This window comes from Pleurodeles waltl, chromosome 2_1 (genome assembly GCF_031143425.1).
Source record: "Pleurodeles waltl isolate 20211129_DDA chromosome 2_1, aPleWal1.hap1.20221129, whole genome shotgun sequence".
Lineage (NCBI taxonomy): Eukaryota > Metazoa > Chordata > Amphibia > Caudata > Salamandridae > Pleurodeles > Pleurodeles waltl.
This window is the reverse complement of record NC_090438.1, coordinates 682,361,585-682,387,985: the sequence shown is the minus strand read 5'-3', so window position 1 is coordinate 682,387,985 and position 26,401 is coordinate 682,361,585. Positions and strand designations below refer to the sequence as shown.

At 44.4% G+C, this 26,401-nt stretch overlaps 1 protein-coding gene across 2 annotated transcripts in view; it reads left to right on the top strand.

Annotated features, from left to right (window-relative positions):
- The window catches only part of ANKRD12 (ankyrin repeat domain 12), a 418,715-nt gene that overhangs the window by 164,046 nt on the left and 228,268 nt on the right, over positions 1 to 26,401 (top strand). For both annotated transcript variants that reach the window (XM_069216617.1, XM_069216611.1), the window contains 2 exons: positions 7,431 to 7,577; positions 11,177 to 11,377. In XM_069216617.1, the coding sequence (XP_069072718.1) occupies positions 7,431 to 7,577; positions 11,177 to 11,377 (348 nt within the window). The remainder of the gene's footprint in view (positions 1 to 7,430; positions 7,578 to 11,176; positions 11,378 to 26,401) is intronic.

The window sequence follows — 26,401 nt, the reverse complement described above, 5'->3', positions numbered from 1 at the left end:
GACTCTGGGGCATCAGAGATGAGCCTTAGCAGGCATCGTATATTAATGAAGGTGTTCCAACCAGAGATAAATCCTGACTGGTCTTCATGAACCAGAGACGGCAGCAGCAGAAGACTGATCGCAAGAACCTTCCCCAGTAGCTTACAGTTTAGATTTAACAGTGATAGGGAACGGTATGATCGGACATCCAATGGGTCACAACCTGTGTTAGGGAGAACCACTATTACTGCCTCGCGCTGCGAGTCCGGGAGCTGTCCCTTCGTGAAAGCCTCTTGCAGCATTTCCAGATATGGTTTAATTATCTGTGTGGAGTAATGTATGATAGTATTCCGTTGGGAGTCCGTCACTGCCCGGAGCTTTGTTGCGGGCCAGTTGTCGCAAAGCCAGCTGAATTTCTTCAGGGTCTATGGGTTTTTTCAATTCCAGCTGTTGGAATGTGGAAAGGCAGGCCAGGGGGAGTGTGTGGACGAAGTCTGCCAGCTGCGCTGATGTTGGGGGGACCTTGCCACGTACAAAGTGCTGTAGTATTGCCTGAACGTTTTCTGATTGTGTGTTAACCACGGCACTGGATTCCAGTCGAATGGCTCCTATGTGAGTGCGCTGTTGTTCGCTGCGTACCAACCGTGCCAGCAGCCTGCTGGAGCGGTCTCCTTCGGAGCGTGTCTTGGTGACATAGTGACGGTAGTCGAACTTTCGCAAACGCGAGTCGACCTCGGTCCAGTGCGTGTTGCGCGCAAAGCCTCCGGAGCTATGGCGCCTGACGCCACCCCGTGTTCCACCTCCCGAAGCTCAGACTCAATCTGCAGCAGCTCATGCATGAGCGTGCGTCGCACTCCACCCACCGCCGATAGACTTAGGCCTCTCACCAACACTTTATGATCGTCCCATTCCACTGCCCACAACAACGCCACCCCCGTTATTTGCGAAATAAGTAGTTATGTGCCCCGCCAGCTCTTGGCGAAATGGAGGATTGAGTAGCAAGTTTGGCTGCAGGTGCCAGGAGGGAATGCGTGCGCGCGTCCTACCCCATTGAATGGAGGTCGTCAAAGGGCAGTGATCCGATATAGTTTTCGACAGGTATGAGGCCTTGGTAAAGTTGTTGGTCAGCCCAGCCAAGCTGAGTAACAAGTCTATGCAGGTATGGAGACGGTGAACCGGGAAATAAAAAGAAGTATTCCCTGTCTAGTGGGTGTAGGAATCTCCACACATCACTATGTCTCCCTTCTAGCATCCAGGTCTGCAGCACCAGAGAAGTTTTCCTGCTAGGGGTGCCGTCGAATGGGGGGTGGGACCTGTCTATGTCTGGCACACAGTTCAGATCGCCGCCCCATATACTATGTAGCGACGGATCCTGGAGGAGTTGGGGGGTGACTGACAATAAGAAGTCCCCTTGTTTCGAGTTTGGAGCGTATAATCCCACTATGACTAGTGGTCTACTGTCCATGGACCCCTCTAATTGGACGTATCGGCCATCTGCGTCAAGCCTATGGTGCTCTACTGTGTAGGGGACCCCTGGGGCAATCCACACCAGCACCCCTTTAGCAAATGCTGAGGTCGTGGTACCATAAACTAGCCCAGGCCATTTTCTATTGAGGCTGCGTAGGACTTCTGGAGATAGGTGCGTTTCTTGCAGTATAGTTATTTGCATTCTATGTCTTTTAAGGTACCTGTATTCCCTACAACGGTTGGTGGCACTAGCCATGCCTCTCACATTCCATGTCAAAATTTTATCCGTGTCCATGCCCATGTCAGTGTGAGAAAGCGAAGTGGAACAGGCATTAGTGAGACTCGTCGTTGGGGTAGGAACATTGTGGAAAACATCGACACCTGCAGACTCCCCTCTCACCCTCCCCAGTTGTCCCCAGCCCACACCACCGATAAACGTAAAGAGAGGTATAATAAAGAGGTGCGTACTAGAAAAGAGAACTTACAGGGCAACACCCAACTTGTAACATGTTGGCACAACAGGTAAAATCTGTCCGAACAAGGTCCCTTTGGTGTCCCATATGGATGTGGGGAGGCGTAGATGTAAAAGGCATAAATTCTGTAGTCCGCGGCCCGATCAGGATAATCTACACTCCCACAAAGCCCCAGGCATCCCGCTGTCCACATAGGTGATGACACAGAGGCCCGTCCCCGATGGGGCAGCCGGGCAAGCCAGCAAGTGAGGACTATAGTGCAGAAACACTGGAACTGACATAGTGCACCCTCCGTCGCTGAGCCAGGTGTGCTTTTGTCTGTGTGCGCCACTGAGGCGCATGTCTGCTCTGGAGGTCATCCAGGTGAATTGTTCAGAGCCTGTGGCATTGGGTGAGATTATATATAATCTGCTGTGCGCGGGGGAGCTCTGGGTCAAATATTGATGGGTAGGTGGAGGGAGTGGAGTGGCCCTGCGATAAGTTTGAGTTCATGGTCTTGTCCTCACGGCGGGCAGAATACTGCGCTGAGGTGAGCAAATTAGCATCTTCTAAGGCCTGTGCCTGGCTCTCCGCCGCTTGCGATCTAGAGGGGTACGTCCCGGCTCCAGGTCTCCTCCTCCTACGGGGTCAGTGAGTGAGCCATGCATCTTGTTTGGAGTCATCTTTAGTTGGGTCAACCAGTCCCTTAGCGTGCAACCAAGTCTAGGTGGCTTCCGGGGATGGGAAGATGTAGGTCCTCTCTCCATCTATCACCAGGAGACGTGCCGGGAACAGCAGAGAGTAAGTGATGTTGCTATCGCGTAGAAGTTGTTTGACCTTCATGAAAGAGGCCCGTTTGCATTGTACCTCAACTGTGTAGTCAGGATAAGCTGTGATAACAATATTGTCCATCGGTATGGGGCCCTGTGACCTGAAGCACTGCAGGATCTGATCTCTGTCACGGAAGTTGAGGAGACGTGCGATTAGGGGCTGAGGCGGAGCCCCCGGACACAGTGGCCTACCTGGAATCCGGTGAGCCCGTTCCACTGTGAGCGCCGGAAGCGCATTATGTAATAGCACTGTGTCTTTTAACCACTTTTCTAGGAATGCTTCAGCGTTTGGCATTTCCACTCGATCCGGGAAACCCATAAATCCGACATTGTTCCTCCACGAGCGGCCCTCCGTGTCTTCTGCTCTGTGCTGCAGCTGAAGGACCTCCGATTCCATTCACTGTAGTTGGTCTCGTCGTTCTCTGATGTCGGGTTGAATTGTGGTGAGTGCAGTTTCATAAACGGTGACTCTGTCTGCCAGTTTACGGTGAACCACTCTGAGTAGGTTCACTTCCAGTGCCACTGAATCAATTTTCCCCTCAAGTCACTTTAGTGTCTAGCACAGCTTGTAAGAGCTTATCAAATTGCGCAGAGTGAGCTCGCAATGTCTCATTCACCTGGTGTAGCGCAGCAGCTTGGTCTCCAGCAGCCCCCACGGGGGCGGCATTTCCCCATCCGCAGTTTGCTGCGCTGTGGGCAGTTTTGGCTTGACCATGATCGCTCGCGGCTCTGATCCACAGCAAACAGTTGCGCCGATCGAACACCACGCAGAGCATCGGCCTCGCACCCCGTCACACAACATGGTATGTGCTGCCACAAAGGCCCAGTCTGCCCCAGAAATTCTCTCTGCTGGTTTTGGCCAGAATGCCCCTGGAGCCCACCTCGACGATCCTTGGGGTAGGCCGTCACGCTGGGCGGCCAACGCACCAAGCATCTGCCAGGACGGCCTTACCGGAACTTCGGTCACTCCTGTAGACGCGGATATGCTGGCGGCGGATGTGTGCCACTTGGGGATCCTTTAGTGTTGTGTAAGTGGCCGCACAGTCCTTCCTCAAGCAGAGAGGGGTCTATTGTGTCGTGCCGTTGTCCTCTAGGCCCAGGTCCAGGCCACGCGTTCATCCTGCCCTGAGGGCGCCCCTACCGCGGTCAGAACACCTCTGTGCCCTCTTCTGACCTTTCCAGCCCCATGTAGCCCCGCTCCCACGCAGCCCGCCGGCTGCCGTGATTCCAGTGTCCCGCGCTGGTAGTAGATGCAAGGGGTCCCCGGGGGTTCAACCTACACTGTAGTAGGACTTATCGCGCCACCTGCCAGAGGAGCTGTCCACATGACTGGGTAGTCTGATCCTTCCCTCCAGGGATCCCCTCAACTAGAGAACCCCTCTTAACCTCCTCCATCCGACTGTGCACTGGCTTGTCCTTCAGGAGGCCATCCGGTCGCCAGAGGGGTGGGGCCCCCTCGCCGCAGGAGGCGCGGCACGCCCGCCGGTGCACGGGCAACTGGGCCTCCAGGCGACCGGTGATCTTCCGCGGGCGTGCCCGGTCCCAGAATAGTTAGCAGGCAAATTCCTGCTCCTTCTCCCTCTGGCCCGCAGGTGTGCTGGGCTTGTAAAAGTGAACACGAAGGCGCTGCCGTGTCCTCACGGGAAGCGCCTCCCTTGTGCAGCCACACCACAGCTCCGCGGCCGAGGCCTTGAACTCTGTGGGCCTGACCTCGAGGCGCACCCGAGCCCGCAGTCAAGAGCCTGCCCCCGGCCAATCGCACACCCCCGCATCAGGGGGGAGGAGGAGTGCAGCGTTCGGGGCGGTGCAGGAGAGGAGATTCAGCAGATTATTGTCGGGCCCGAGCGGAGCTCTTTAGAAAGCGGCCACTCTGGCCAGCATCTTGGCCACGCCCCGTAGATGGAACAGGCTTAATGCCTTGTTTTATGTTTTTTTTACCTTCCTTAGTCTCCAGTTTGATAGTGTCTTCTCTGCGGGTGTGCTGAGTGCCACCAGTGATGTTGACCTTGTCTTCAAGAGAAGTGTGGTGCAGTTTGTAATGGCTTTGTAATTATGCAGCTGGTTTACAACATGAGCAGAAGGATAAACCTCCCGAGGGACCCAGGATGTCTAAAGAATATGTTTAATTCCCTTTGTGGATTCCTGCAAAAATAAGGAGTATATGACTTCTGCCACTTAGGAGGTCGAGCACTAATTGAGCAAAACTACAGTGGACATCGAAACTTCCGAAGAGGAGCCAGTAACCTCCATCCTGGATTCTTTAGGGAGCACAAATATAGGAAAAACTCCCTCGCACTTGACTATGATTTGAGTGAAGAAAGCCACTGCAAGGATCCAACTTCTAAATAAAGTGGAGAAGCTCTTCAAGAACCTGGCATTGTGGTGGAAATTTAGAACCCTGGATCCTGCCCCCATGTTCTGACACTATTTCTTATCAGAACTGGTGTTCATAGCAGCCACACACCATTGTTCCTAGAGTCTTGTTTCTCTTCCCTCTGTGCCCACAGAGACGGCCACTGGATTCCACATGTATGGCTGTAATGAACCAGTTTCAGGCCAGAAATGCAGACCAGCGTGCTAGACCTGTCCTTCGTGGGTGACAATCTCTTAGGCAAGGGTCAGCAAAGTGCATCAGTCCATCAAGTTTGTCCCTAGCACAGTGAAGGCAGTGAAGGTGTGGGGAAACCTAAATGGGAGGCTGACAATAAGGCAAGATAATTTACTCCTGGAGGTTTTACCATCCAAAGTTACTGCTGCATTCTACTCTAGCCTGCCCTATATGACTAACAGCACCAGTACCCACAAAAGGGCCAAAGGACTTGAGCACCATCGGAGAGATAGATCACTGAGCATTTGGTCAGACTAGAGGCAAGCATGATTGGTGCCACAAAGTGGTTCTAATCTGCCAGAGAGGAATTCCTTCCCTAAAAGTCTCCATGTCAGACACAATCACTTCAGACATGTCAGTAATGGGCATTTCAGCAACTGGTGTATGCTAAAGTTATTTGAGTGTATCAGAGGCCAAGAGGGTGTCAGTGAAACAGTTTTGTCAGTGGTTCAGGTGCTCCTATGGAAAGGTGTGATTGTGTTGTCCCACAAATTAAACCAGATGACCTACTCCAGGTGCTTGCTGCAGAGGAAAGGTAAACGCATCTTCCTCACTTTAGACTTTCCCTTCATCAGCAAGTTCTTCTAAAAGCAGTTGTGCAAGATGGAAACGTTGGCAGAGGGGAGCTCCTGTCGTATCTGCAATGTAGAAACTATGTGTTGCGCTTTGGACTACACTGAAGTTTATTTCCACGTCTCCTTAAAAGTAATACTTTAAAGGGCACTGGTGATTTAATGTCCTACACTTTGGACTTCAGTAATCCTCTAGCATATTTATGAAGTGCCTGAAGCCGTGGTGGATAATCTTCCCTTGCAGGAGGATACATGTCTTCCACAAGCGGTGTTTGAAGTCCTCTTTAACCCTACTATTTCTGCAAGTCAGTGCAGTGGTAGATCCTTAAAACCACTTTAACAAGCTGTTAAAGATGATTTAATATTCCCTTGAGCAGTCCATAGGCCACTATTTCCAAACCCTTTCAAGGACCTAAACCAAATCGCTTCTGTTACTTGGCACAAGAAAAAAACGAATTGTTTTGCAGAACTCTGCAGCCAAAGTGATTACTAACATATCCAGAAGTGGTTGTCTCTCCAAGCTTGAAACGTTACTCTTGGTCAGTAGGAGAAGAGATGACGTAGCACATATCTAGCTGCCACTAGAAAAACATCCATAAAAATGCTCTGCACATCCATTCTGGCATAGAGAAAGTAGACTTTATCAGAGCCACTGTCCTTTACGACAAACAGAACCACAACTTATGATCAGCAGTTGGCATCACGGGACTCTATAACAAAAATGTACTTGAACCATGAAAGAAACTGATTCTACTCTGCAGCAAAAGCAGGACCCTTACCTATTCAATAGGGAACTGATGACCATTTTGTCCCACCAGGCATACTTGGTCCGTCGCTATAAAGAAAGACTGACTGAAGTAGCTGAACTCCAACAGGGTAACTATGACCACAGCGTACTGCTAATGGGGGTTCATCTCTTGCCTGCCCCGGGCAGCCTTTGTAGAGGCTGTAAAACCGCTCATTAATCCAAGGCTGTCTGAAGAATGACAGTCATAGAAAGGGTGCTGGCATGCAACTAGTTTGAGCTGTGAATGTACCTTTCTGAGCTATTTTACAATGTACATTATCCAGGAGGATCGGTCCTCTTATCTTCTTGTTCTTATCCTCTTCGCACTCTGACTCAGTGCCAAGTGGCATATGTTCCCCAAGAAATCATAAGTAAATACTCTAAAATGTTTATTCTGAATTAAAATAAAATTTGACAATGCGTTCCATTTTGCTTTTCAATTGGCACCTTAAAAGTACACTTCAGTGTTGTCTAATTAAAACTGTTTGCTTGTTGGGAGCAGAAGTGATTCAAAACTGTCAAAGATTTGAACTGAAGAGTTTGTTGTGAGGTTAGGTAAAGAGTAAATCACTTTCTAGTTACTAGAAATTACTTCACTGCCTGAAAATAATTAATGTTCGTTTCAGAGGTGCAATTGTTCACATCCATTGTATTATCAGAATTGTTTTCATGATACTGTGCACTGAGTGCTGTTGGTGAATGTATTTGATTATTTCGTACAACCTTTACTTTTAGACAAAGAAGGTCCAGAGAAGAAAAAAATGAAAAAGGAAACGGGAAGTAAGAAATCTACACCTGTTAGTATTTTGTTTGGTTACCCTCTGTCTGAACGCAAGCAGATGGCCCTTCTCATGCAGATGACGGCAAGAGACAACAGTCCAGGTGACAACATCCATCTTTGCTGTGCTTCTTGTCTCGTCCACAGATTCACATTTGTTGTTAAATTGTTTTACTTTTTTGAGTAATCCTGTCTTTTGCACTGATGTACATCATTTTCTGACCTATGCAAGTAGTGCAATGTTCATGTTTGAATTATTTTGTAAATGGACGTTGTAAGCTTATCTGTAGAATTTTAATCTAATTTACTTAAATAATAGTTCATTACAGAGGGCCTTGGTATTTTAGTGCTCACAGATTGGAAATAAGACACATAAACAGTGTTCTTTCAAAGTGTGTATCAAGCAATATCATTGTATCCACATAGAAGTTATTTCAGCTTCAGTGCTATCCCAACTGTTTACTCAGACCTCTTTAACCATGCTGTCAACGAGTAACCATCCTGCCATTTTGACCAAAAGGGTGCTGCATGTCACAGTTTCTCTCAAATAGGCCTGAATTGTTTAAAAAAATAATAATAATCCTACAGAGATCCTTTTTGAAGACTTATCACATTGCTTAACATTAATAATTAGTTAACTGATCTCCTGTTCTCCACCCAGACCTACTACTTTCCTCCCCTTACCACAGACATACAGGCATGCATGGAGACGAGACAAATTGTACCTAGCAACAGCTACCCATATTACTTACACAGTGTTTACCATAAAGAGTTACACAGTGGGGTGACCACGCCAGTACTGGCGAGGACACAAGTCCCTTTTGTTCTGCTCTCCATCCACCATAAATGTGTAACAAAAAATCGTATTTGGTGACCGCAAATGGTTCTCATTTCTTTTTGTGGCTCAGGCTATTCGGAATAGTCAGACATTGGTCTCGCCTCCAGATATTTAAATGTCAGTGTATAGGAGCGAGAGAGATCTTCGTCTGTGATGTCTGTTCCTTGGCCAAGGAGATCCAGAGCTGGAGGTGGTTGAAATGTAGGGCATCAGGAGACTGATGAAGCATTGCCACCTTCATTGGAGCTGCAACCCTTTTTCCAAGTTAAAGAAGCAAAGTGCAAAGGTATCACAATGAGGAGACTGGTGTCTTGGGGACTTATCGCGGTCTCATACAGACATGAGTTACTTGGGCAACCACTGACTTGAGTGAGGACCAGAAGCTGCTGATTGGTCAGCAGCACCCAATCCACTTGTGCCCCGTTGGAAGCACTCAGAGTTGGCAGAGTAAGAGTAACACTTGAGGAGCAGGAAGGTGAGGTATAGTCCTGGTAGGCACAGATGACCCACCTACGCAAAAATAAAAATATGCCAAAGGTTTAAACCTGGTGGAGAGACCCCATTCCCCAACATTGCATCCTCCCAGAGAGCAACAAAAAAGAGCACCTTCACAGAAATTCTTTTGAAGTGATCACTGGATCATGGACCTTCCTGAAAGGAAAAGTGAATGTGTTTCGTTGCATAGAAATATCTCCAGAATGCTGTGGATTTGGTGACATACACAGCAGTATTTAGCTAGACCTACTTTAGCAAATGTAAAGCAAACTCTTAGCTGAGAGCCCACAACACCTTGAGACTGGGGGTAAGCATGCTGAGAGCCTTGCACTGAGGATCAGCATTAGAATAATTGGTATGCCAGAGGGGGGCAGAGGTAGTAAACTCCGAACTATTCTTCAAACAATGGTGGACAGTTGTGGAGAGGGTAAGGTCTCTCGAACTGCATCATGGTAAGTGCAGTGGGCCTACTTCGTTTTACCTGCCATGTTTTTCAATCCACCTTCTGGTTTCTTTGCTTGGATCTCTCGCAGCGGGAACCACAAATATTAGATTAGAGGCGCTATGCTTCAAGCAGCACAAAAAGGGACTGCTCCAGCTAGAGTAATTTAAAATGTTGGTGTTTACTGAATTTGCAATACATGTGGATATATTCTGCGAAGGTCAGTGATATTCAGTGCGGAATTAGTTTGTCAAGAACCCCAGAAGCGACAGTTGGCTTATTAGACAAGACCGCAATCTCACTTAAGGAGCAGGATGCGGTAAAGGTAACTTACACACCAGAAGTGAGATATTACAGTGCCATAACAGCAGACTCAGAATTGATAGAATGTCAGCATCAATGCAATAAGAGACCTTCCATGGGAATAATGAAGCTATGCAGTGAGAACAGTAGATATTGTATATAGTATCAGTTTTAGTTTTTTAATCTCTGGAGACTAAAGTAAATAATTATGCTGTGTGCGAATGTTAATGGGCTGGATGGTAGAATCAAGTGGGCAGTGATACAGTACATTAAAAGGCATTCACTCATCCTAATTTTGCAAGAAATCGACACAATCATTCTATTTCTTAGGCAGTGAAAACTTTCATGGATTGTACATCAAACAGTTTCTTGAGGCTTGAGGGAAGTGCAGATCATGTTTTTAAAAACACTTTCCAATTTACAGTGGAAAACCTGACAAGACAGACATGGCAGACATGTGAAGGCCTCAAAAAGCATTAATGAAGAAACCTGGATCTTTTTAGGCATATTTGCTCCTCCTTCCCTTGACTGGGAACAGTGTTGACTGATTAAGACATACTAGATATATTAAGAGATTTACTGGCTTCCTAGTATTAATATATGTGTGGAGGGCACTGGGAGTTATTGTCCCACCTGGACTACTGTTTTTACACAGGTGATACACAAAGCACTATGAGAGAGCAGGGAACTTTGGCATTAATCGTATGCAAAGCAAAGCATGAGTCGCTTTAATCCAAATAAAAGGTGTAGTCATTGACATAGCCCATGAAGAACAAATTAACAAGTACTGGAAATTATTATATGTTGCTAGGATGTTAAAACTTGAATGAGCTTGGTGAGCTTTAGGTGCTGAATGTGTGTAATTGATTTTATTTTTAAGGGAAAGGTAATTTAAAACGGTTCATTTTAGATTAAGAGTACTAAGTATGGCAACTAGATTTGTTTTTATTTGTTTCATTTGTATTATTTATTATGTTAAATTTCTATAAGGTTGCATCTTGGAAATAAGCTTTAAATCTACTATGAAGGTACTATTAGATTTTCTTATGTGTCTGCTGCAATTAAATGTGCGAACACGGAATACTGAGGCAGCTTTATCCTGAACCATCTCGGACTTCTTCAATCCATTTAAAGCCAAAACCTGCCCCTTCAGCTGCCCCTTCAGCTCACTCTTGCAGCTTTCTGCTTTCTCCCATAGTGACGCTTTTTCGTTTTTCTATTCCTCGTTTTTTCAATATGTGTCTATTGCTCACAGTAAATGCGTCCGGCAGAAAAATAAGTGCCTGCCCTCAAAAATAAGTGCTGCTGCTCCACGCCGGAAACAACAAGCACAAATTAAGCACTGCTTTGGCTGCTCTCAGATATTTATCCATTCTGTTGTATTATGGTCATGTTTCTCACTTGTTTTTAATGCCCGATTGTTGCATGTTGTTAGTTCAAAGTTTGCACGCTCCTTGTATTAAGATATTTCAAGGACTGAAAAATGAGCCCAATCTAAACACACCAACTTTGCTTGTAATTTGTTTTTGTTTTTTGTAAAGACATGATGGCCTTTGTTTTAAAGGATTGTGGTGTTAAACTATGTACACCAGAATTTCTATTCAACTTAAATGTTACTATTACAGATTCCACCCCAAACCACCCTTTACAAACCACACCGCCACAGAAGAAAACCCCAAGCTCCTCTACACGACAAAAAGACAAAGTTAATAAAAGAAATGAACGAGGAGAGACCCCTCTGCATATGGCGGCAATACGAGGAGATGTTGCTCAAGTTAAAGAATTGATTAGACTGGGGGCCAACGTGAATGTGAAAGATTTTGCAGGTATGTTTGTTGTACATTGCTCTTTATCCCATGTAGTTGGCCTCGGAGAAAATCAAAAACTTTGTACAGTTTGCAATATTTGGTTATTGTAGATAAGCCAAGTTATGTTTTCTAGCATGGGGATCCTTAATAGAGTTATTCTCTAGCATGAGAGGGATGACCATACATTTAGCGTTTCCTGATTCTTTTAGGGCCAGGGCCATTGCCATTTTGCAGACTTTCACAGCAGAAACACTGAAAAACCCCTTCCATTGATAAATGTTTTAGTTTGATTGTCCATGGTTATCCTGTCTCTTGACATATTTGTTCTCCAGAGTTAATTCCTATTTTGAAGCTTGTTTCTGTTTTAGGTTCCCAGTCTAGGTATACTTTTCATGTGTTATGATTGAATTTGAAATAGTTTTTAAGACAATGTGAAATAGCCTATGGGTATCTATAGATTGTGATCAGACTCTGATGACATTGATGGGAACCCAAGAAACCCTTCACGTTTTTGCCATTGCTTTTGTTCAAGAAATTAGTCTCGTTGACATTTCTTTTAATCATCCTTGATGAGAAAGCTTAAACCTGCTACTAAAAGTTCCTACAATTGTCTTTGAAACTAATTTTAACACTTCAGTCATTGTGGTAGGTTCTATGTTTCTGTTAGTAGTCTAATTTCCAGGTGCTTGTTCTGGCACAAACAACTTTCAGGTTTGCTTTCAAATATGCAGGTGACAGCAACAACATGTGTATCCATTTAGGGGCATCTAACCAAGAAGTGCTACTTGCCAAGTCTATCAGAAATTCTAGCCACAAATGTGTCTGTTAGGATTGCATCTAAGCTGGAAAAGAAGGTTAAACAAATTGACGGGTACAACAGGAAGGGGGCTTTCTCCATCTGGTATTAATCTCAAAAAGACTCCTATTAGTGGACACTTTCAAAACCTGGCCCAGTAATATCCCACTGAAATACAGTAGGCTCCGCCTCTAAAACCTATTTGTTCAATATTAAGTTCTCCATCAGATGAGTTTTCATTATATAATACAGCCAGTAGGACGTTCCCTCTTGCCCAGTGAGATCCTAGAAAAGTTCTTAAATGTATATTTCTTAAATAAATATAAAATGTAGAAAGTATGTTCTTGTCTTGTTTTTAGCAAAAGCAAATATGTCAAGGTGGAAATTAGGTGCAACAACTCTGAATACAAACCCATCAGCAGCTACAACAGCCCAGTCAGTCACAACTATTTTCAGACAAACCAGAGAGGATCAGTAAACACTTGAGGCTCTTCAAATGGGTTTTCTTGGAGTTCATCAGCACTTGTTTAGCCCTAGCGGAGAAGGAGCATGTTTTTTGGAAATACCTCTCATATTCAAACCTTTACAAAATGTCAGACATGGTTTAGCTGAGCTCGGCCACATGCCTGTAATCATACTCCCTAATCCTCCCCACCTGTCCTGCAGATGAGTGCTGTGTAGGGCCTCATCTTGCCACTTGGCCCCTTTGTGTGCACACTAAACCTGAGAAGCAGAAAAGGGGCTCATCGCAGGCGGTAACACTCGGTCCGGTTACCTGGGACGGCCTCCGGGCCTCACGGAGGTGCTGAAGCCTACAGGAAAGGTCCACCTTTGATTGGAGTGGTGATGAGGTATGTTGATAGCACACTGCTGCCCCCACCGTGAGGGAGCCCACACTGAGTGAGGTGAGGTCTCTGCCCCTGCCCCTCTCTAGAAATCCTCAGCACCCCTCTGAAGACTGGGTCTGCTAATTGGAGTGGGCAGGGGATATGAGTCTTTGCCATCCTTAGCAGCTGGAAGAAGGGCACTAAGTAGTGAGCAAATGTTTGCCCTAGAAGGAACAGAAAATCTTTGACTGGCCTGTGGGTGTTTTCCCTTCCTCCTTGCCTTTGTTCTTTGGCTTCTGAACCACCCGAGGCCCAATGCGGTGGGGATGAGAATGGCCCCCATCCAGACCCTAAGGTCCAGCTGTTGGCTGGCGTGGTGACAAGCTTGGTGAAAACCTGCTTGCTTCCCTTGCCCTCTCTGCGCATTGATAACATGCAGCTGTGTATCTATCTTTAATGAGGTGTGCTGGGCGACAGCTAGTTTGGAGATGGGGGTTTATGTTGAGTTGATCAAGGCATTAATAATGACCCTAATGTGGTGGCTGGACAAAGAAGGGAGTCGGGCATCGAGAGGGGAGAGGTCGATCTGCAAGTTATCATTTGTGTCTTCCTCAAGTCTGGTGGATTCCTCTTGTTGCTCTCTCATTGTCGCTCATCTTGTTGTTCCTGCTGCCTGTGGAATCCAGGAAGGAGCTCTCCACTTGGCAGTTGACTGCTGGTGCTGCTTAGTATGAGTGGGTCTACTCTAGTGTGGCCACGTGGAGGCCTCAAAGACCCTCTGGTGCCTTTGGGGAGGTCACTTTCCTGGAAGCCTATAGATAATTTTATTGGTCACTGCGAAATGCATCACTATAATGGCCAAGGACAAACCACCACGGTGAGCAAGCAGGGCACACTTGCCAAATATGCTCAGTATGGTTGCCCCGGGATGCATCTGTCAAATTCAACTATGGAACCTCAAACCAGGACGTCTGTCACCTCTGAGATAGCCACTGCCTTGCAGGCCATCAGCGTCTCTAAGAAAGCATTGGATGCCAAAATAGAAGCAGTGGATTCAGACAAAATCCTATAATAACACGGCCTGCATCTGGCCATTGACAGAATCATGGAAGCGAAGAGGCAGATACTGGAAATGTAGGACACAGTGAAAGCCTTACAGAAAACCTCCCCAAACTCTGAGGATTTTAGGAATCTGAAGGCCACTGTGGAAGATGAAAGGGGTATCACTGTAGAAACACTCTAAGATTTTTGAAGCTCCCCGAAAACTGTGAAAGTGTGTCCTCTGAACATTTCTAGAAGGATAGTTGCAATCTGTACTCCTGTCTGGTAAACTCTTCTCATGTTTTCTGATCAAGGCCCACAGGGTGCTTATGTGATTGTGATTGCCTGCATTTTGAATTACAGTGACAAATGAAATCCTGCATTTTGCTTGTGATCGATGTCAACTGCTTTGTAACTCAGTCAATCATGATCTTTCCTGTCTGTACCCCGCTTGTCCATCATCCACGAAAAACATTTGAGAATGCCAAAAGGAAATTGAGGCCAAGAAGCATACAATACATGCTCCTATTTTCAGCTGAATTGAAGATCATGTTCCAGTCACGTACTTTTTTTTTTTAAGAAACCCCAAAGGTGGTCTAGAAATAGGTGGAAGAATGTAATTCAATGCAGTGGCACCAACAGACCCCCGGAGCTTTATCAGGTACTCATCTTCCACAAATACATGCAGCTGTTCTTGCAGCACAGATTGATCCTGCTCAACAAGTCTAAGGATTATGTATGCGCTGCCTGAATCTGGCGCAACTCAGGCCAGAGCTGAATTGGGTGATGACCTTGTTGTTTCACACATGGGAAATTCTCCCTAGTTCTAGACAATCCTCATAACCAACATCGTCCTGACGCACCCGGGATTATGGCCTGCATTAGAAAGATACACTTCTGTCTCTTGATGGCCAAATTATTGCTTGGTGATGTGGAACTAAGTGTGAGGTAGGGGGTTGTGCGTCGGTTGGGGAGGTACCGAAGGGGCATTTAGATCGCTCCTTTAGAAAGCTGACCAATTCCTATTTCATAAGGGGAACCTTTCACCTTAGTTCAAAGATTGGTGTAATGCAGAATAGGGTGGGATAATGGTAAAGGGGAATGCGGTTGTTGTTTTGTTGCCTTGTTGGCCCTAGTTTTATCTACACAATTTGCTTTAAGTTCTCAAAGTATAGGGAGGGATTAGGGGTTTGAGGCAGAGAAGAGGAATTTCTCATAATCTTCTTGGTAGTTCATGGTGAAGCTAGTTTCATGATGTACCTAAAACGGTTTTAATGTGTACCCCCACACTTTTCCCAGTGGCTGATCACGACTTACCGATGGAACAGTGCCAGGGGTGTATTCTCTCTCGGAATGTTAATAGATTATTAGAAAAGATCAAGAGGGGAGTAGTTCTCAAGGCAGCAGCCATCTTAATCCAGACATTTTGTTCTGGTGGGCAATAGATGCCATTTTCTGGCCTGTTTCAGCCTCTACCAAGTATTCCCTTCTGGCTTCACCAGTGGGTCCAAAGGCACAGCCATTCTGATTTGCAGCTACCTACCTCTTAGGGTGTGGTTGTACCTGGAGCAAACAAGCACTATGTGGCGTTTGAACACTGGGTGGCTGACTGAGTGCAGGTCACACATAGATGCAGTTGATGCATATTTTGAGACGAACGAGGGTTTGGTTGTTTTATCAGTGATACTTTGAGAGGCATTTGATTTAAAGCCACAATTCAAGGAGACATAATTAGTTATCAGGCCTGAAAACAACAGTGTAGAAAGTTGGGACTACTTGTTTTCCATGCTGACGAAAATGACCATCTGTTCCTAATTATTCATTTATGTTCAGCTATAATAAGGTGATCTTTTGGCATGGGTCAGGAGAGCCTTTTCAGACACTTCAGGTGCAGAGTGGCATCAGACATAGCTGCTTGCTGGCCCCACTACTGTTCACTGTAGCAAGTGAACTAGTGGAATAGGTTGGGGTGGATGTCCAGGTAACAGTCTGACTGAGCATCAAATACAGTAGAAAGAGTAGCATTGTATGCTTATTATGTTTTAGTATTCTTAAGAGACTCGGAGTGGTCTGGTCTGAGAGTCTTGCAGATCCTCCAAATTTTTGGAAGGTTTTCTGGATTCGCCATTAGTAGGACTAAGTCATCCATATTCCTGCCTGGTGGTTTCCCACAAGAACATATTGGGCTTCTGGTCACAGAGGTGTTTAAACGTATTGGAGTGGCAGACATCAAGAGGGACCTGGGACAAAAAAAAGTCAACCATAGATGGACAGATTTCTTTGAGATATTAAATTCTGGATAGCACTTCACTTATCTCTATTGGTACACTCTGCGATCTTTAACTGTGGCCCTGCCACGTTAGCCTCATAATTTCCTGTTTTCAATTTCTCTCACATTTTTATCACAGATTAATTTTATTGAGAGTATGTCTCTGTAATCAAGGTCTGCCTAGATTTGTCCTGCAAAAATGCTTAAAAGCCACATAATATGAGACAGTGCCTGCAGATAATTTCACTTATTATAGAGCAGCACATTTGGTAATCCTTAATGAGGGGGGAACCTGGCCTTTGTGCCTGAAAGATTGGCATTGCAGGTGGTTCATTTGCTACATATACTGTACAGTGGGTCAACACGGCTTCCTGACATAACATTTGAAAAATTGGTGACATTAGGGAATTCTCCTGTAACCATGTGGTCATCAGCCCTGGTCTCTGTATACCGAAGTATTTGCATATAGTGCTGATAAATCCACATGCATGGTTATTGCCTACTTGGGGAGGTAGGATTTGGAATTCTTTATACGGAAGTTGTTAATTAACCTTGAATAGTAGGGAATCAATGTTCTGAATGATGTGGTACTCCTTTTCCTCTATAAAATGAAAACCATAATACCCCAGTCTAAAAACCTTAAGGCATGTTTGCAGGAAGATGTTTTACAAAACTTTATAGAAGAGGAAAGCTTGAACACCTGCAAATAAAAATGAACATACTGTTTTACAGACGAGGTCGTTTTTCTTACAGAACTCGCATAAAACCTCTATTGAAGATTTCCATGGGAAGGGAGAGAAGCAGAAATTGAAGTTCTATGATAAAAACAGAAGATATCTCATGCCTTATGTTTCTTTTGAGACATCCTAAGATTTCAATCAAGGTCACTTTATTATAGCTACGGTTTGTCCTCTTTCTGCCTCTGGTTAAGACCATCACTTTTATAGGTGAGAAAATGTTTGCTGCTGCTGTGAAGAGTTTCTTCGATGTTGATGTTTGAGTTACTCTTTGCAACTGAAATCAGCTTATGCCAAAGACCTCTACGTCAGAGCCAGTGATTTATCCATCTATGCCATTGCCTTAAGATGGCAAATTTGATACTCCTGAGCAACACATTCTAGGACATAGATGCAGTATATCTATTTATAAGTCAACAGCAAGAGAGAATGCGCACCCCAGAAGTAACCCATTCTTGACTAAGTCCTCTATACCCAGGGAATCCATCAACTTACCCTGTCTCTGTTGACTAAACTCTTTTGAGTCAGGCTAGTAGGCTATGCGATGTCTTATTTTTTTTTAATTGAGCACCAGTAGTTCGTACCTGTACTTACTGTACCTGCACCATTAAAAAGAAAACACCATTAAACAAATACTAGACAACTATCACATCTTCAAACAGAATAAAACCATCACTGACGTGTGAAAAAGACTGTTAATGGTTAAATAACCAGTTTTGAGACAGTTCCCCAATCAAGACAGACTGGACTTGACGTGGAAGGCAATAGGAAAAGAATTCCATAATTTAGCGAAAACGTGTTCTCACCCTAGGTAACAGAGCTAGATTTGGGGAATTGAAGAAATTGACGGGCATAATGTAGGGCTCTTCCTGGCATATTCCACTTGAATATTGCCCAAGGAAGTTAAGGTATGTTGTGTGTGATCATATGCTGGGTGACGTTTCTCAGAATACCCTTCTCCGACACAGCAGACAGTGTAGGGGCTTGAGGAGGGTAATAATGTGCTCATGTCTGGCCCTTCCTGTAGTCCACTCGGCTACTGTCTAAAGGTTTCTTGAATACACTTCAGTCTTTATTATTGGGGTGTGCGGTTAATCAAATCTGCTGCTACCATTTTAAAGTATCCACATAGCTAATGCTTATTTTCTGTCAAATTATATAGAGCGGCCCTGGAAGGCTCTGTGTCACACGTCAATGCCTATTTTGAGTTATGTTCTCACAGATGTTTTGTTGTGATTTTTTTTTCAGAGGATGGGGGAGGGGCGTTATTCCACAGTAAATTAATCAATGCGTGGGAACACATGTCACCTTGGTTTCAAAGGATACATTTTTAGCTAATACACAGCCGTAGCTATTTAGGCAAAATCCCTCCATGCTAATAAAGGCTATTCAACATTTATTACATGTTCGTTGTTCTCTAGCTTCTTGATCATGATATATGGTTCTGGCAGACAGGAGTTGACAGCCGAGATGTATTTCAACCCTCACTGGTGCACCAGTCTGAGGCTTTTCAAGGCTTAACCAGAAGGTATGTCAAGGTCATGCTACATATCTACCAGTTGACAAAAGCAATCTGCTGCGGTATTGTAGTCACAAAAATCCTTCAGTGTCAGAAAGCAAATTATTACCAAAGGAAGGCAAATATAAATGATTGAAAACAGGAAAAATTGAGGGTAGCAGTTATCCAGAACCAGACCTATGTGTGGTGATGAGCCTTTTGACAGGTAACAGAGTGGACTGGGGATCTGTAGATAGGAAGCCATAAAATATTGAGAGCCCTAGAGCGAGGAGTTCCATGACGCAAACATTGTTTGAACATGAAAATACTTTGACATTCAGTCGATACTGCTTGATACAAATGAAAAATTTGCATAGCATAACAAAACCCAAATTTGTTGTCTCCCGGATGTACAACAGATGACAGAATCTTCCAACGTACAGCTTAATAGTGTGTATGGTCTGTCCCGTTAGGATACAGTATCTAACAGGGCACATAGTGATAGAATGGCTAATTGGCCTAACCCCCAGAGATGGCACTTTTAAACAAAATAGAGGATAGGGTTTCATGCCTGCAGAAAAGACCCTATTTAGACTGGGCCATCTCCTCTGCAAAAGAGAGATCGTCCAAAATTGGGAGAACTCAGAAGCCCTAGTATTTAAAAATGGAAGGCTAGCCTGGATACGTACCAATTTATGTGGTTAGAGAATGCCCCCGGAAATATGGAAGTATTTGAAAAAAAGGGGACAAATTATAGTTAACTTAATGACTTACAAATGCAGGATGATGTGCTTGTTTATCATATTTGGCTGGCAATAATTGCTAAAAGAGTGCTTACTTACCCTTGCATGTCTTTCAGTGACCACATGGAAATGCTGAACGTTTTTATTATCATATTGTGTCCTTGTTATCATTACATTGTAAATGCCAATAAAAAGATGTAATTAAAAAAGAAATCACTCGGACAAGAAGACATGGATATGGATGTCAAGGTACGACGATAGGGAGACTGTGGCACAAAGTGACACCGGTTAAGTAAATGCTAGACTCGAAGACACAAGGACATAGTCTTGAGAATATGGGAACAACTGGAAAGGTACATCATAGGTACAAAGGGGCAGTGACCAAGAAGCGGAAGTGTTATTTGCTCTAGTAGAATGCAGTTTGTGTCACCCCAAACAAGAAGGTGACAAGTCACAATGTGGATTATGATGGATACCTTTATAGGGCGTATGGAAAGGCTCATGTGCTTTTACCAGTCCAGAAGGTGGCACTTTAGTTTTCCAAAAACAACCAACAGCACTGCTTTACTGACATTGGTCCTCATTCAACAGTATTATTTTGGTCTTTTTGTTTGCAGTTCATTAGGGATCCCTGTTTTAAAAGATGCTAGTGAGGATGACACTGAAAAAGGCAAATCTGCTTGTTCGTGAAGGCAGGGTTTATTCAGTGGCTCTGATTTTTCCAGAGCCATGGGAAAAGGATACTGATTCTTCTGCCTCCATTGTTTACTTTTTTAGTAGTGAATTTGAAAAGGATAGTGGCCTGGTGACATCTGAGGGTTCATGGCTGGGCCATATAACTGAACGTGATAAAGGAGATGGGAAGATCTTTATTCCTGTTTGACTTGTAGATGGTACAGAACCTTTTGAACAGTATGCAGGTTCCAGTTGGAAGGAAGTGGAGGCTGTGTAACAAGAAATTCTTCCACCTCCATTTTTTACTTTTTGTGTTGGATTTAATAAAGAGAGTGGCCTGATGGCATCTGGGGTGTTTGTGGCTGGGTGGAACAACTGAAAGGGATGATGGAGATGGGCAGATCTTTCTTTTGATTGACTTGTAGATGATAAAGAACATCTTGAACAGTATGTGGGTTGCAGTATGAAACCAGTGGAGGCTTTCTATTGCTGGCTGGATCAGGTTGCAAGCGTCTGGTTGGTAAAGCCCTTGGGTGCTGGTATTCTGAAGGTTTTCCTAATGGATCCTTGATAGAAGCCAAAAGATAGAGCATTTCAATGCCAACAGGGTGTCCAGTTAATGAGGCTAATGAAAGAGTCTCTTGTTTTTTTTGTGGAAGAAAAAGATGATGTTAGGGTTGTACTAGTTCATAACTGCAAATCTTGAAGATTGGACAGTTTTTCGTCCTGAAGGTGACTCTATGATCAACTATAAACCTGCCATGCCTGACACATTTGAAGTTAAGGAAGCACCAGGGTGGTGTGCCAGGTGAAGAAGAGTTATGAAGGATCTCTTCTAGGCCAAAGTATACAATAAACACTGCCTAAAACAACTGGTCTGTGGGAACATTGAAAAGGGAAACCAAAAGTCAGTTTCAAGGAACAGTTTTCTCACTCCACTTATCCTTTGGTAGCATACTGTGTACATAAATTTAGTTGTTTGCATATTCAGACACTCACACAGTTTGCATTTGAAAATTACTAGTCTAGCATAGTCCCGTTTCTGCTCATGGTATTTGTGAAATTTCTGGTTAGGGGATTCATGAACTCCTCTTTTTTTCTTTATTTACTGATTATCCTCAAAACAAGATACAATTTGATGGTCGTCATCTGAAGTAATGATGCAGATTTTTAATGTTTCTGCACAAGGGCAAATGTCCACACATTCATGAGGAGAGCAGCGTTCATAACTTTTCCCGTGCTGTGTACACTAATATGAATTCTATGCAAAGAAAGACTTTATGGATCATCGGACAATGAAGTATTATGGAACAGACTTAGGGGGTTATTCTAACTTTGGAGGAGTGTTAATCCGTCCCAAAAGTGACGATAAAGTGACGGATATACCACCAGCCGTATTACGAGTTCCATAGGATATAATGGACTCGTAATACGGCTGGTGGTAAATCCGTCACTTTTCCGTCACTTTTGGGACGGATTAACACCTCCTCCAAAGTTAGAATAACCCCCTTAATGCCCGAATGAGGGATAACATTGAGAATAGGTCGGGAAAAAGTCAGGAAAATTGGCTTACTTTATGTGTCCAACAGAAGGGAAGGAAGAGAAAAAAGCAAATTGATGGAAAAGGAGAAGTGAAGGAAGAGAAAAAATAAAGGGAGGGAAAACCAAGGCAACCAAGAAAACTGTTAGAAATGGTAGAAGGATTGAGAGAATATAAGAATGAAAGGCCAAAATAACAACATAATGAGTACAAGGATGTGTAGAAGAATTACTTAATAGGGACCTGAGAGGTCTAGGAAATCGGTAGCACTTCGGTTAGTCATAAACGATGCACAACAGTACATATGTGGATGTGTGTATGTATACAAATTAATGAAGGGGTTCAAAGCAATAGGAGATGAGCAATGAGCAACCATAAGGTCAATGTTTATCAGCGCCTCAGTGCTTACATGTAGTAGAACCTTTCATACACTGTTATTGTGAGGAAGTGGGATGATGGTAGGCATGGCTGTAGTGGAAGTCCTGATCTCTGTGTCAAATATAGTTATTGACACTGTCTATTGTTGAGGGTGCTCGCATGTCACAGAGACTCTTTTAGAAGTATGTATGTAAGTGTGGGGCTCCTTACCATCCATATGTTATGCGTTATGATCAGTAAATGGTGATAAATTTTTTTTTTACGGCGATTTCTCTCTACCTTGTAATTTGTAAATAAGCTGTTCTTAAGAGGTTGTTTTTTAACACTTCTATCAGCCATTTATCATGGGTAGCTTATTGAGGTGATCATCCGTGTCGTAAGACACAGATTTTGACAGTTGTCATAGTTGTTGCTAGAAACATCTTATATGGCATGTTAGAGATGGTAAGGTGTCCATGTTCTGTAGCAAAACTAACATTTTGGTTAATAATAGGGACAGGTCTAGGAATCTACTTATGTTCCTAACTGGAAACCAGATCCTGGCCCCGTCTGGACAGTTGCATAGAATGTGTAGTCAATCAATCAATCGGTGCTTGTAAAGCGCAACTACTCACCTGTTAGGGTCTCAAGGTGCTGGGTCACAGCCTGGTTGGCCACACCTCCAGCAATTGTTGTGATACAGATTGCCTACCGCCATCAGTTTCTGGAGTGTCCATTACCAATCCTGGGTCTGTTTGAGGAGGGTAAACCTAATCCTAGGTTCCCTGATCCACTTGTCTGAGTTCTCAGACATTACGCCCAGTCATGTTCCATGTAGTCGACCTTCTGGAGCCTCAGTGATTTGTCTTGTAGGAGTAGTAATAGGAGTTTAGAATGTAAGGGGTGTGCTAGTAAGTTACAGAACCCGGAAAATGCTTCCTTCTAATGCCCCCAGTTTTTCATATACTGCAGTATGTGGGAATCCTAGTGTCCCAATGTCAATTACGAACAATAAAGAAAACATCCTACATGACCTGTATTGCTTCTACACCAATATCCATTCAATATGATCTGACCAATAATTGAGAACAATCAATGAAATGCTTGAAAATACATACAGATCTTATTGTCTGTTTACAGTTTATTTATATTTCATTGCATTTACCATTGACATTTGTCAGAAATATATATGCAATGCACAACACATTACTTCTTAGTTTAGTCACACAATACGCTTCTTGTCATAAAAGCATCACATATTGCAACAAGAAGATCTAAATCCCTTCCATCCCATACACTGGCATTCTCTCACTTCCCACACACAACCTCACACACACATACTACCACACTCCCTCCTGTCCCAGTCGCAACTTGCATACATCAGTATACAGCGTGAATAGATCTTTTCCTTGTGTTGCGAACCCACATAAAAATAGCCGACAAACATTTCAGACATTTTCAGGGCCACCTTCTTCAGGACCAAACTTTTGTAGGCATCTACTGAGGTATGCAGATGGGGGAGGTTTATCTAAAGAACAAATCATACTTGGCCAGTTACCATGAACGGGTATAAATAAACATTGCTTTAAAGCAACAATTGCTTCCATTGTGGGAGCCAATTGCACCAGAGCATCACACAAGATTTGGGCTCATTCATTCGCTTCTCACTAGTGAATTAATGTGAGTAATACATTCCTGCACCAAGGCCAGATGTAGAGTTTCATAATTGCCTAAAGAGGTGTCTTTGTCACCCAGAGCATCACTGTTGTAGAGTGCTGATCTAAAGTGCTCCTCACCAAGGTTCCCATGCATGTTAGAATGCCATCAAGAAACTGAGTAAAAGAAGAAGGAAAAAGAAAAGGGAAAAAAAGAGGAAAAGGACATAGAAATCTCACACCTTCACTTACAGATGCTATGCTTACTCCTTTGCAGTCTATTTCCTAGAAACAAACCTTCCAACAAACTAATCTCTGTAGCATGTTTGTTCATAGTTGTTGTGTTTCCATGGTAGAAACTTCCTCATCTGGGGGGGGGGCATCTATGTGCTACCTCTGTGACTAACATCAATATTCCCCTATGAGAATGAAAAAGGAATTGGGCAGAGCAAATAATGAACAATCCTTGTTTTCTTAGGGCCGTGGCTCATAAGTATCCTTTTTCTCCATTAGTACTTACTTCTCCTCCTGATGCCATATAGTATTCTATTTATGCTAACCAGGCAGGTCTTCAGAATTCGATGTATCTTCACACAAATTTTGATGTTAACCAGGCAGACCTTCGATGTCCAATATCTTTCTCACAACTTTGCTGGGGAAAGCCTTGAGAAAAAAAGAACAACCTCTTTCAGAAGCTCCACTACCTTTTCATCCCTTTGCACATCCCTCTTTGTCCCTCACATACTTGGTGCAACATCAGCTAACAATCCCTCTACCCATGATATCAAGGTGCATAGTTTGACTTTCTGGTTACAGTTCTACATTCCATTATCAAATGCTCACCTGTCACTCTTCTTGTGATCCCAAGGAGCATAATATCACTTTCTGGTTACAATTTTGCGCTCTGCTATCAATTGCTCTCCTGCTGCATATTGCTGTGTGAAACACAGTATCAGTCATACTATATGTCAAGGAGTACCATCGGCGGACTAGCCACCATTCCTTCTCTCGTTACGTATTCGCCTGCCACATATTGCTGTCCAAGACATGGGCTCACCCATATTGTGAACCATAATCCCATCTATATACTAACCGTCTTTACCTCAGTTAGCACTGCTAACACCGGTCCCCGATGGCCCAACATAGTACATTGTGCCATTAAGTAATAACTTATGCCCAAGCCGCATATCTTACAATACTTTCACTTGTATAGCTGACATTCACATACCACCCTTCGATTAAACGACATGGCTTGTGAAGCTTTTACTCATATATCCGCCTTTTGCCATTCACTTCAAATAGTACCTCAGGTAACACTGCTGTCTCCCACCGTAAGCAGTCCGGTACAGCCCACAGTTCTCTGACTCTAATTTCCGGTAATTCTTTACCTCTTGATCTCCACAGTGGGCATACTACAGTGGGCTTAGCTGCCTGCCAATCTCTGTGAAACTGGAAGCTATTGCTCTAATGGTTCAACGCTAATATATATATATATATGTTTGATGGCATGTGTAGCTGCAGATACACATGCTGTGCACATCCCGCCATCTGGTGTTGGGCTCGGAGTGTTACAAGTTTGTTTTTCTTCGAAGAAGTCTTTTCGAGTCACGAGACCGAGGGACTCCTCCCATTTCGACTCCATTGCGCATGGGCGTCGACTCCATCTTAGATTGTTTTTTTCCCGCCATCGGGTTCGGAAGTGTTCCTTTTCGCTCCGTGTTTCAGGTCGGAAAGTTAGTTAGAATCCCGGAAAAAACGTCAGTATTGTTTGCGTTCGGTATCGGGTTAGTTGCAACAGATCGACACTGAATTTTGAAGAGCTCCGGTGGCCCTTCGGGGTTTGTTCGATTCCCCCGTCGGGGCCTGGTCGGCCCAGCCACGTGTGACTTCAAGGCTGATGGAACGGACCCCATTCCGCTTCTGTCCAAAATGCCATAACAAGTATCCGTATACCGATCAGAATCTGGTCTGTAACTTGTGCTTGTCCCCAGAGCACAAGGAAGATACTTGTGAGGCCTGTCGAGCGTTTCGGTCCTGAAAGACGTTAAGAGACCGAAGAGCCAGAAGACTGCAGATGGCGTCGACGCCGACAGGACAAGAGCTTTCCGAGGAGGAAGAGGAAGCTTTCTCTATCCACGAGTCGGACTCGGAAGAGCTCGAGGCCGAAGAAATGCCGAAAACCGTGAGTAAGACGTCGAAACATAAGACTCACGAGAAGTCAACAAAAGCCCAGGGGACGCCACCGCCAACAGGCCATGGCTTAACCCAAAAAATAGGTGACCGAGCCAAGGCACCGAAAAAGGGCACCCTGGTGTCGAAGTCATCCGACTCCGGTCGAGATACCGCCACACAGCAATCTCAGACCCGAGACATCGGCTCAGAGAAATTTCGACACCGTGACAGCGGCACCGAAAAAATTCGGCACCGAGAAACCACCACGCCGAAAATTACAAAGGTTTCTTCGGAGCCTAAAAAGACATCCGAAAAAGTTTTGGTTCCGAAACATCCAGCATCGGAGCCGAAAACAGGTTCCTATACAGAGGAACAAGGATTGTCCTCCCAAATGCAAAAACATAGATTTGGAGAGGAACTTCAAGCTGTAGAGCCAGACTATACTCAAAGGAGGCTCCACATTCATCAAGACACAGGGAAGATAACCACTCTTCCCCCAATTAAAATAAAAAGAAAACTTGCCTTTCAAAAAAAGGACAAGGAGCCACAGGCAAAGGTGACAAAGAAAACAACTCCACCACCGTCTCCACCACCATCAGTGCACACATCACCAGTAGCAACTCCTCCACTGATGCACTCCCCAACTCATACTGCCATGAGTCAAGATGATCCCGATGCATGGGACCTTTACGATGCTCCAGTATCGGACAACAGCCCAGACTCGTACTCTGC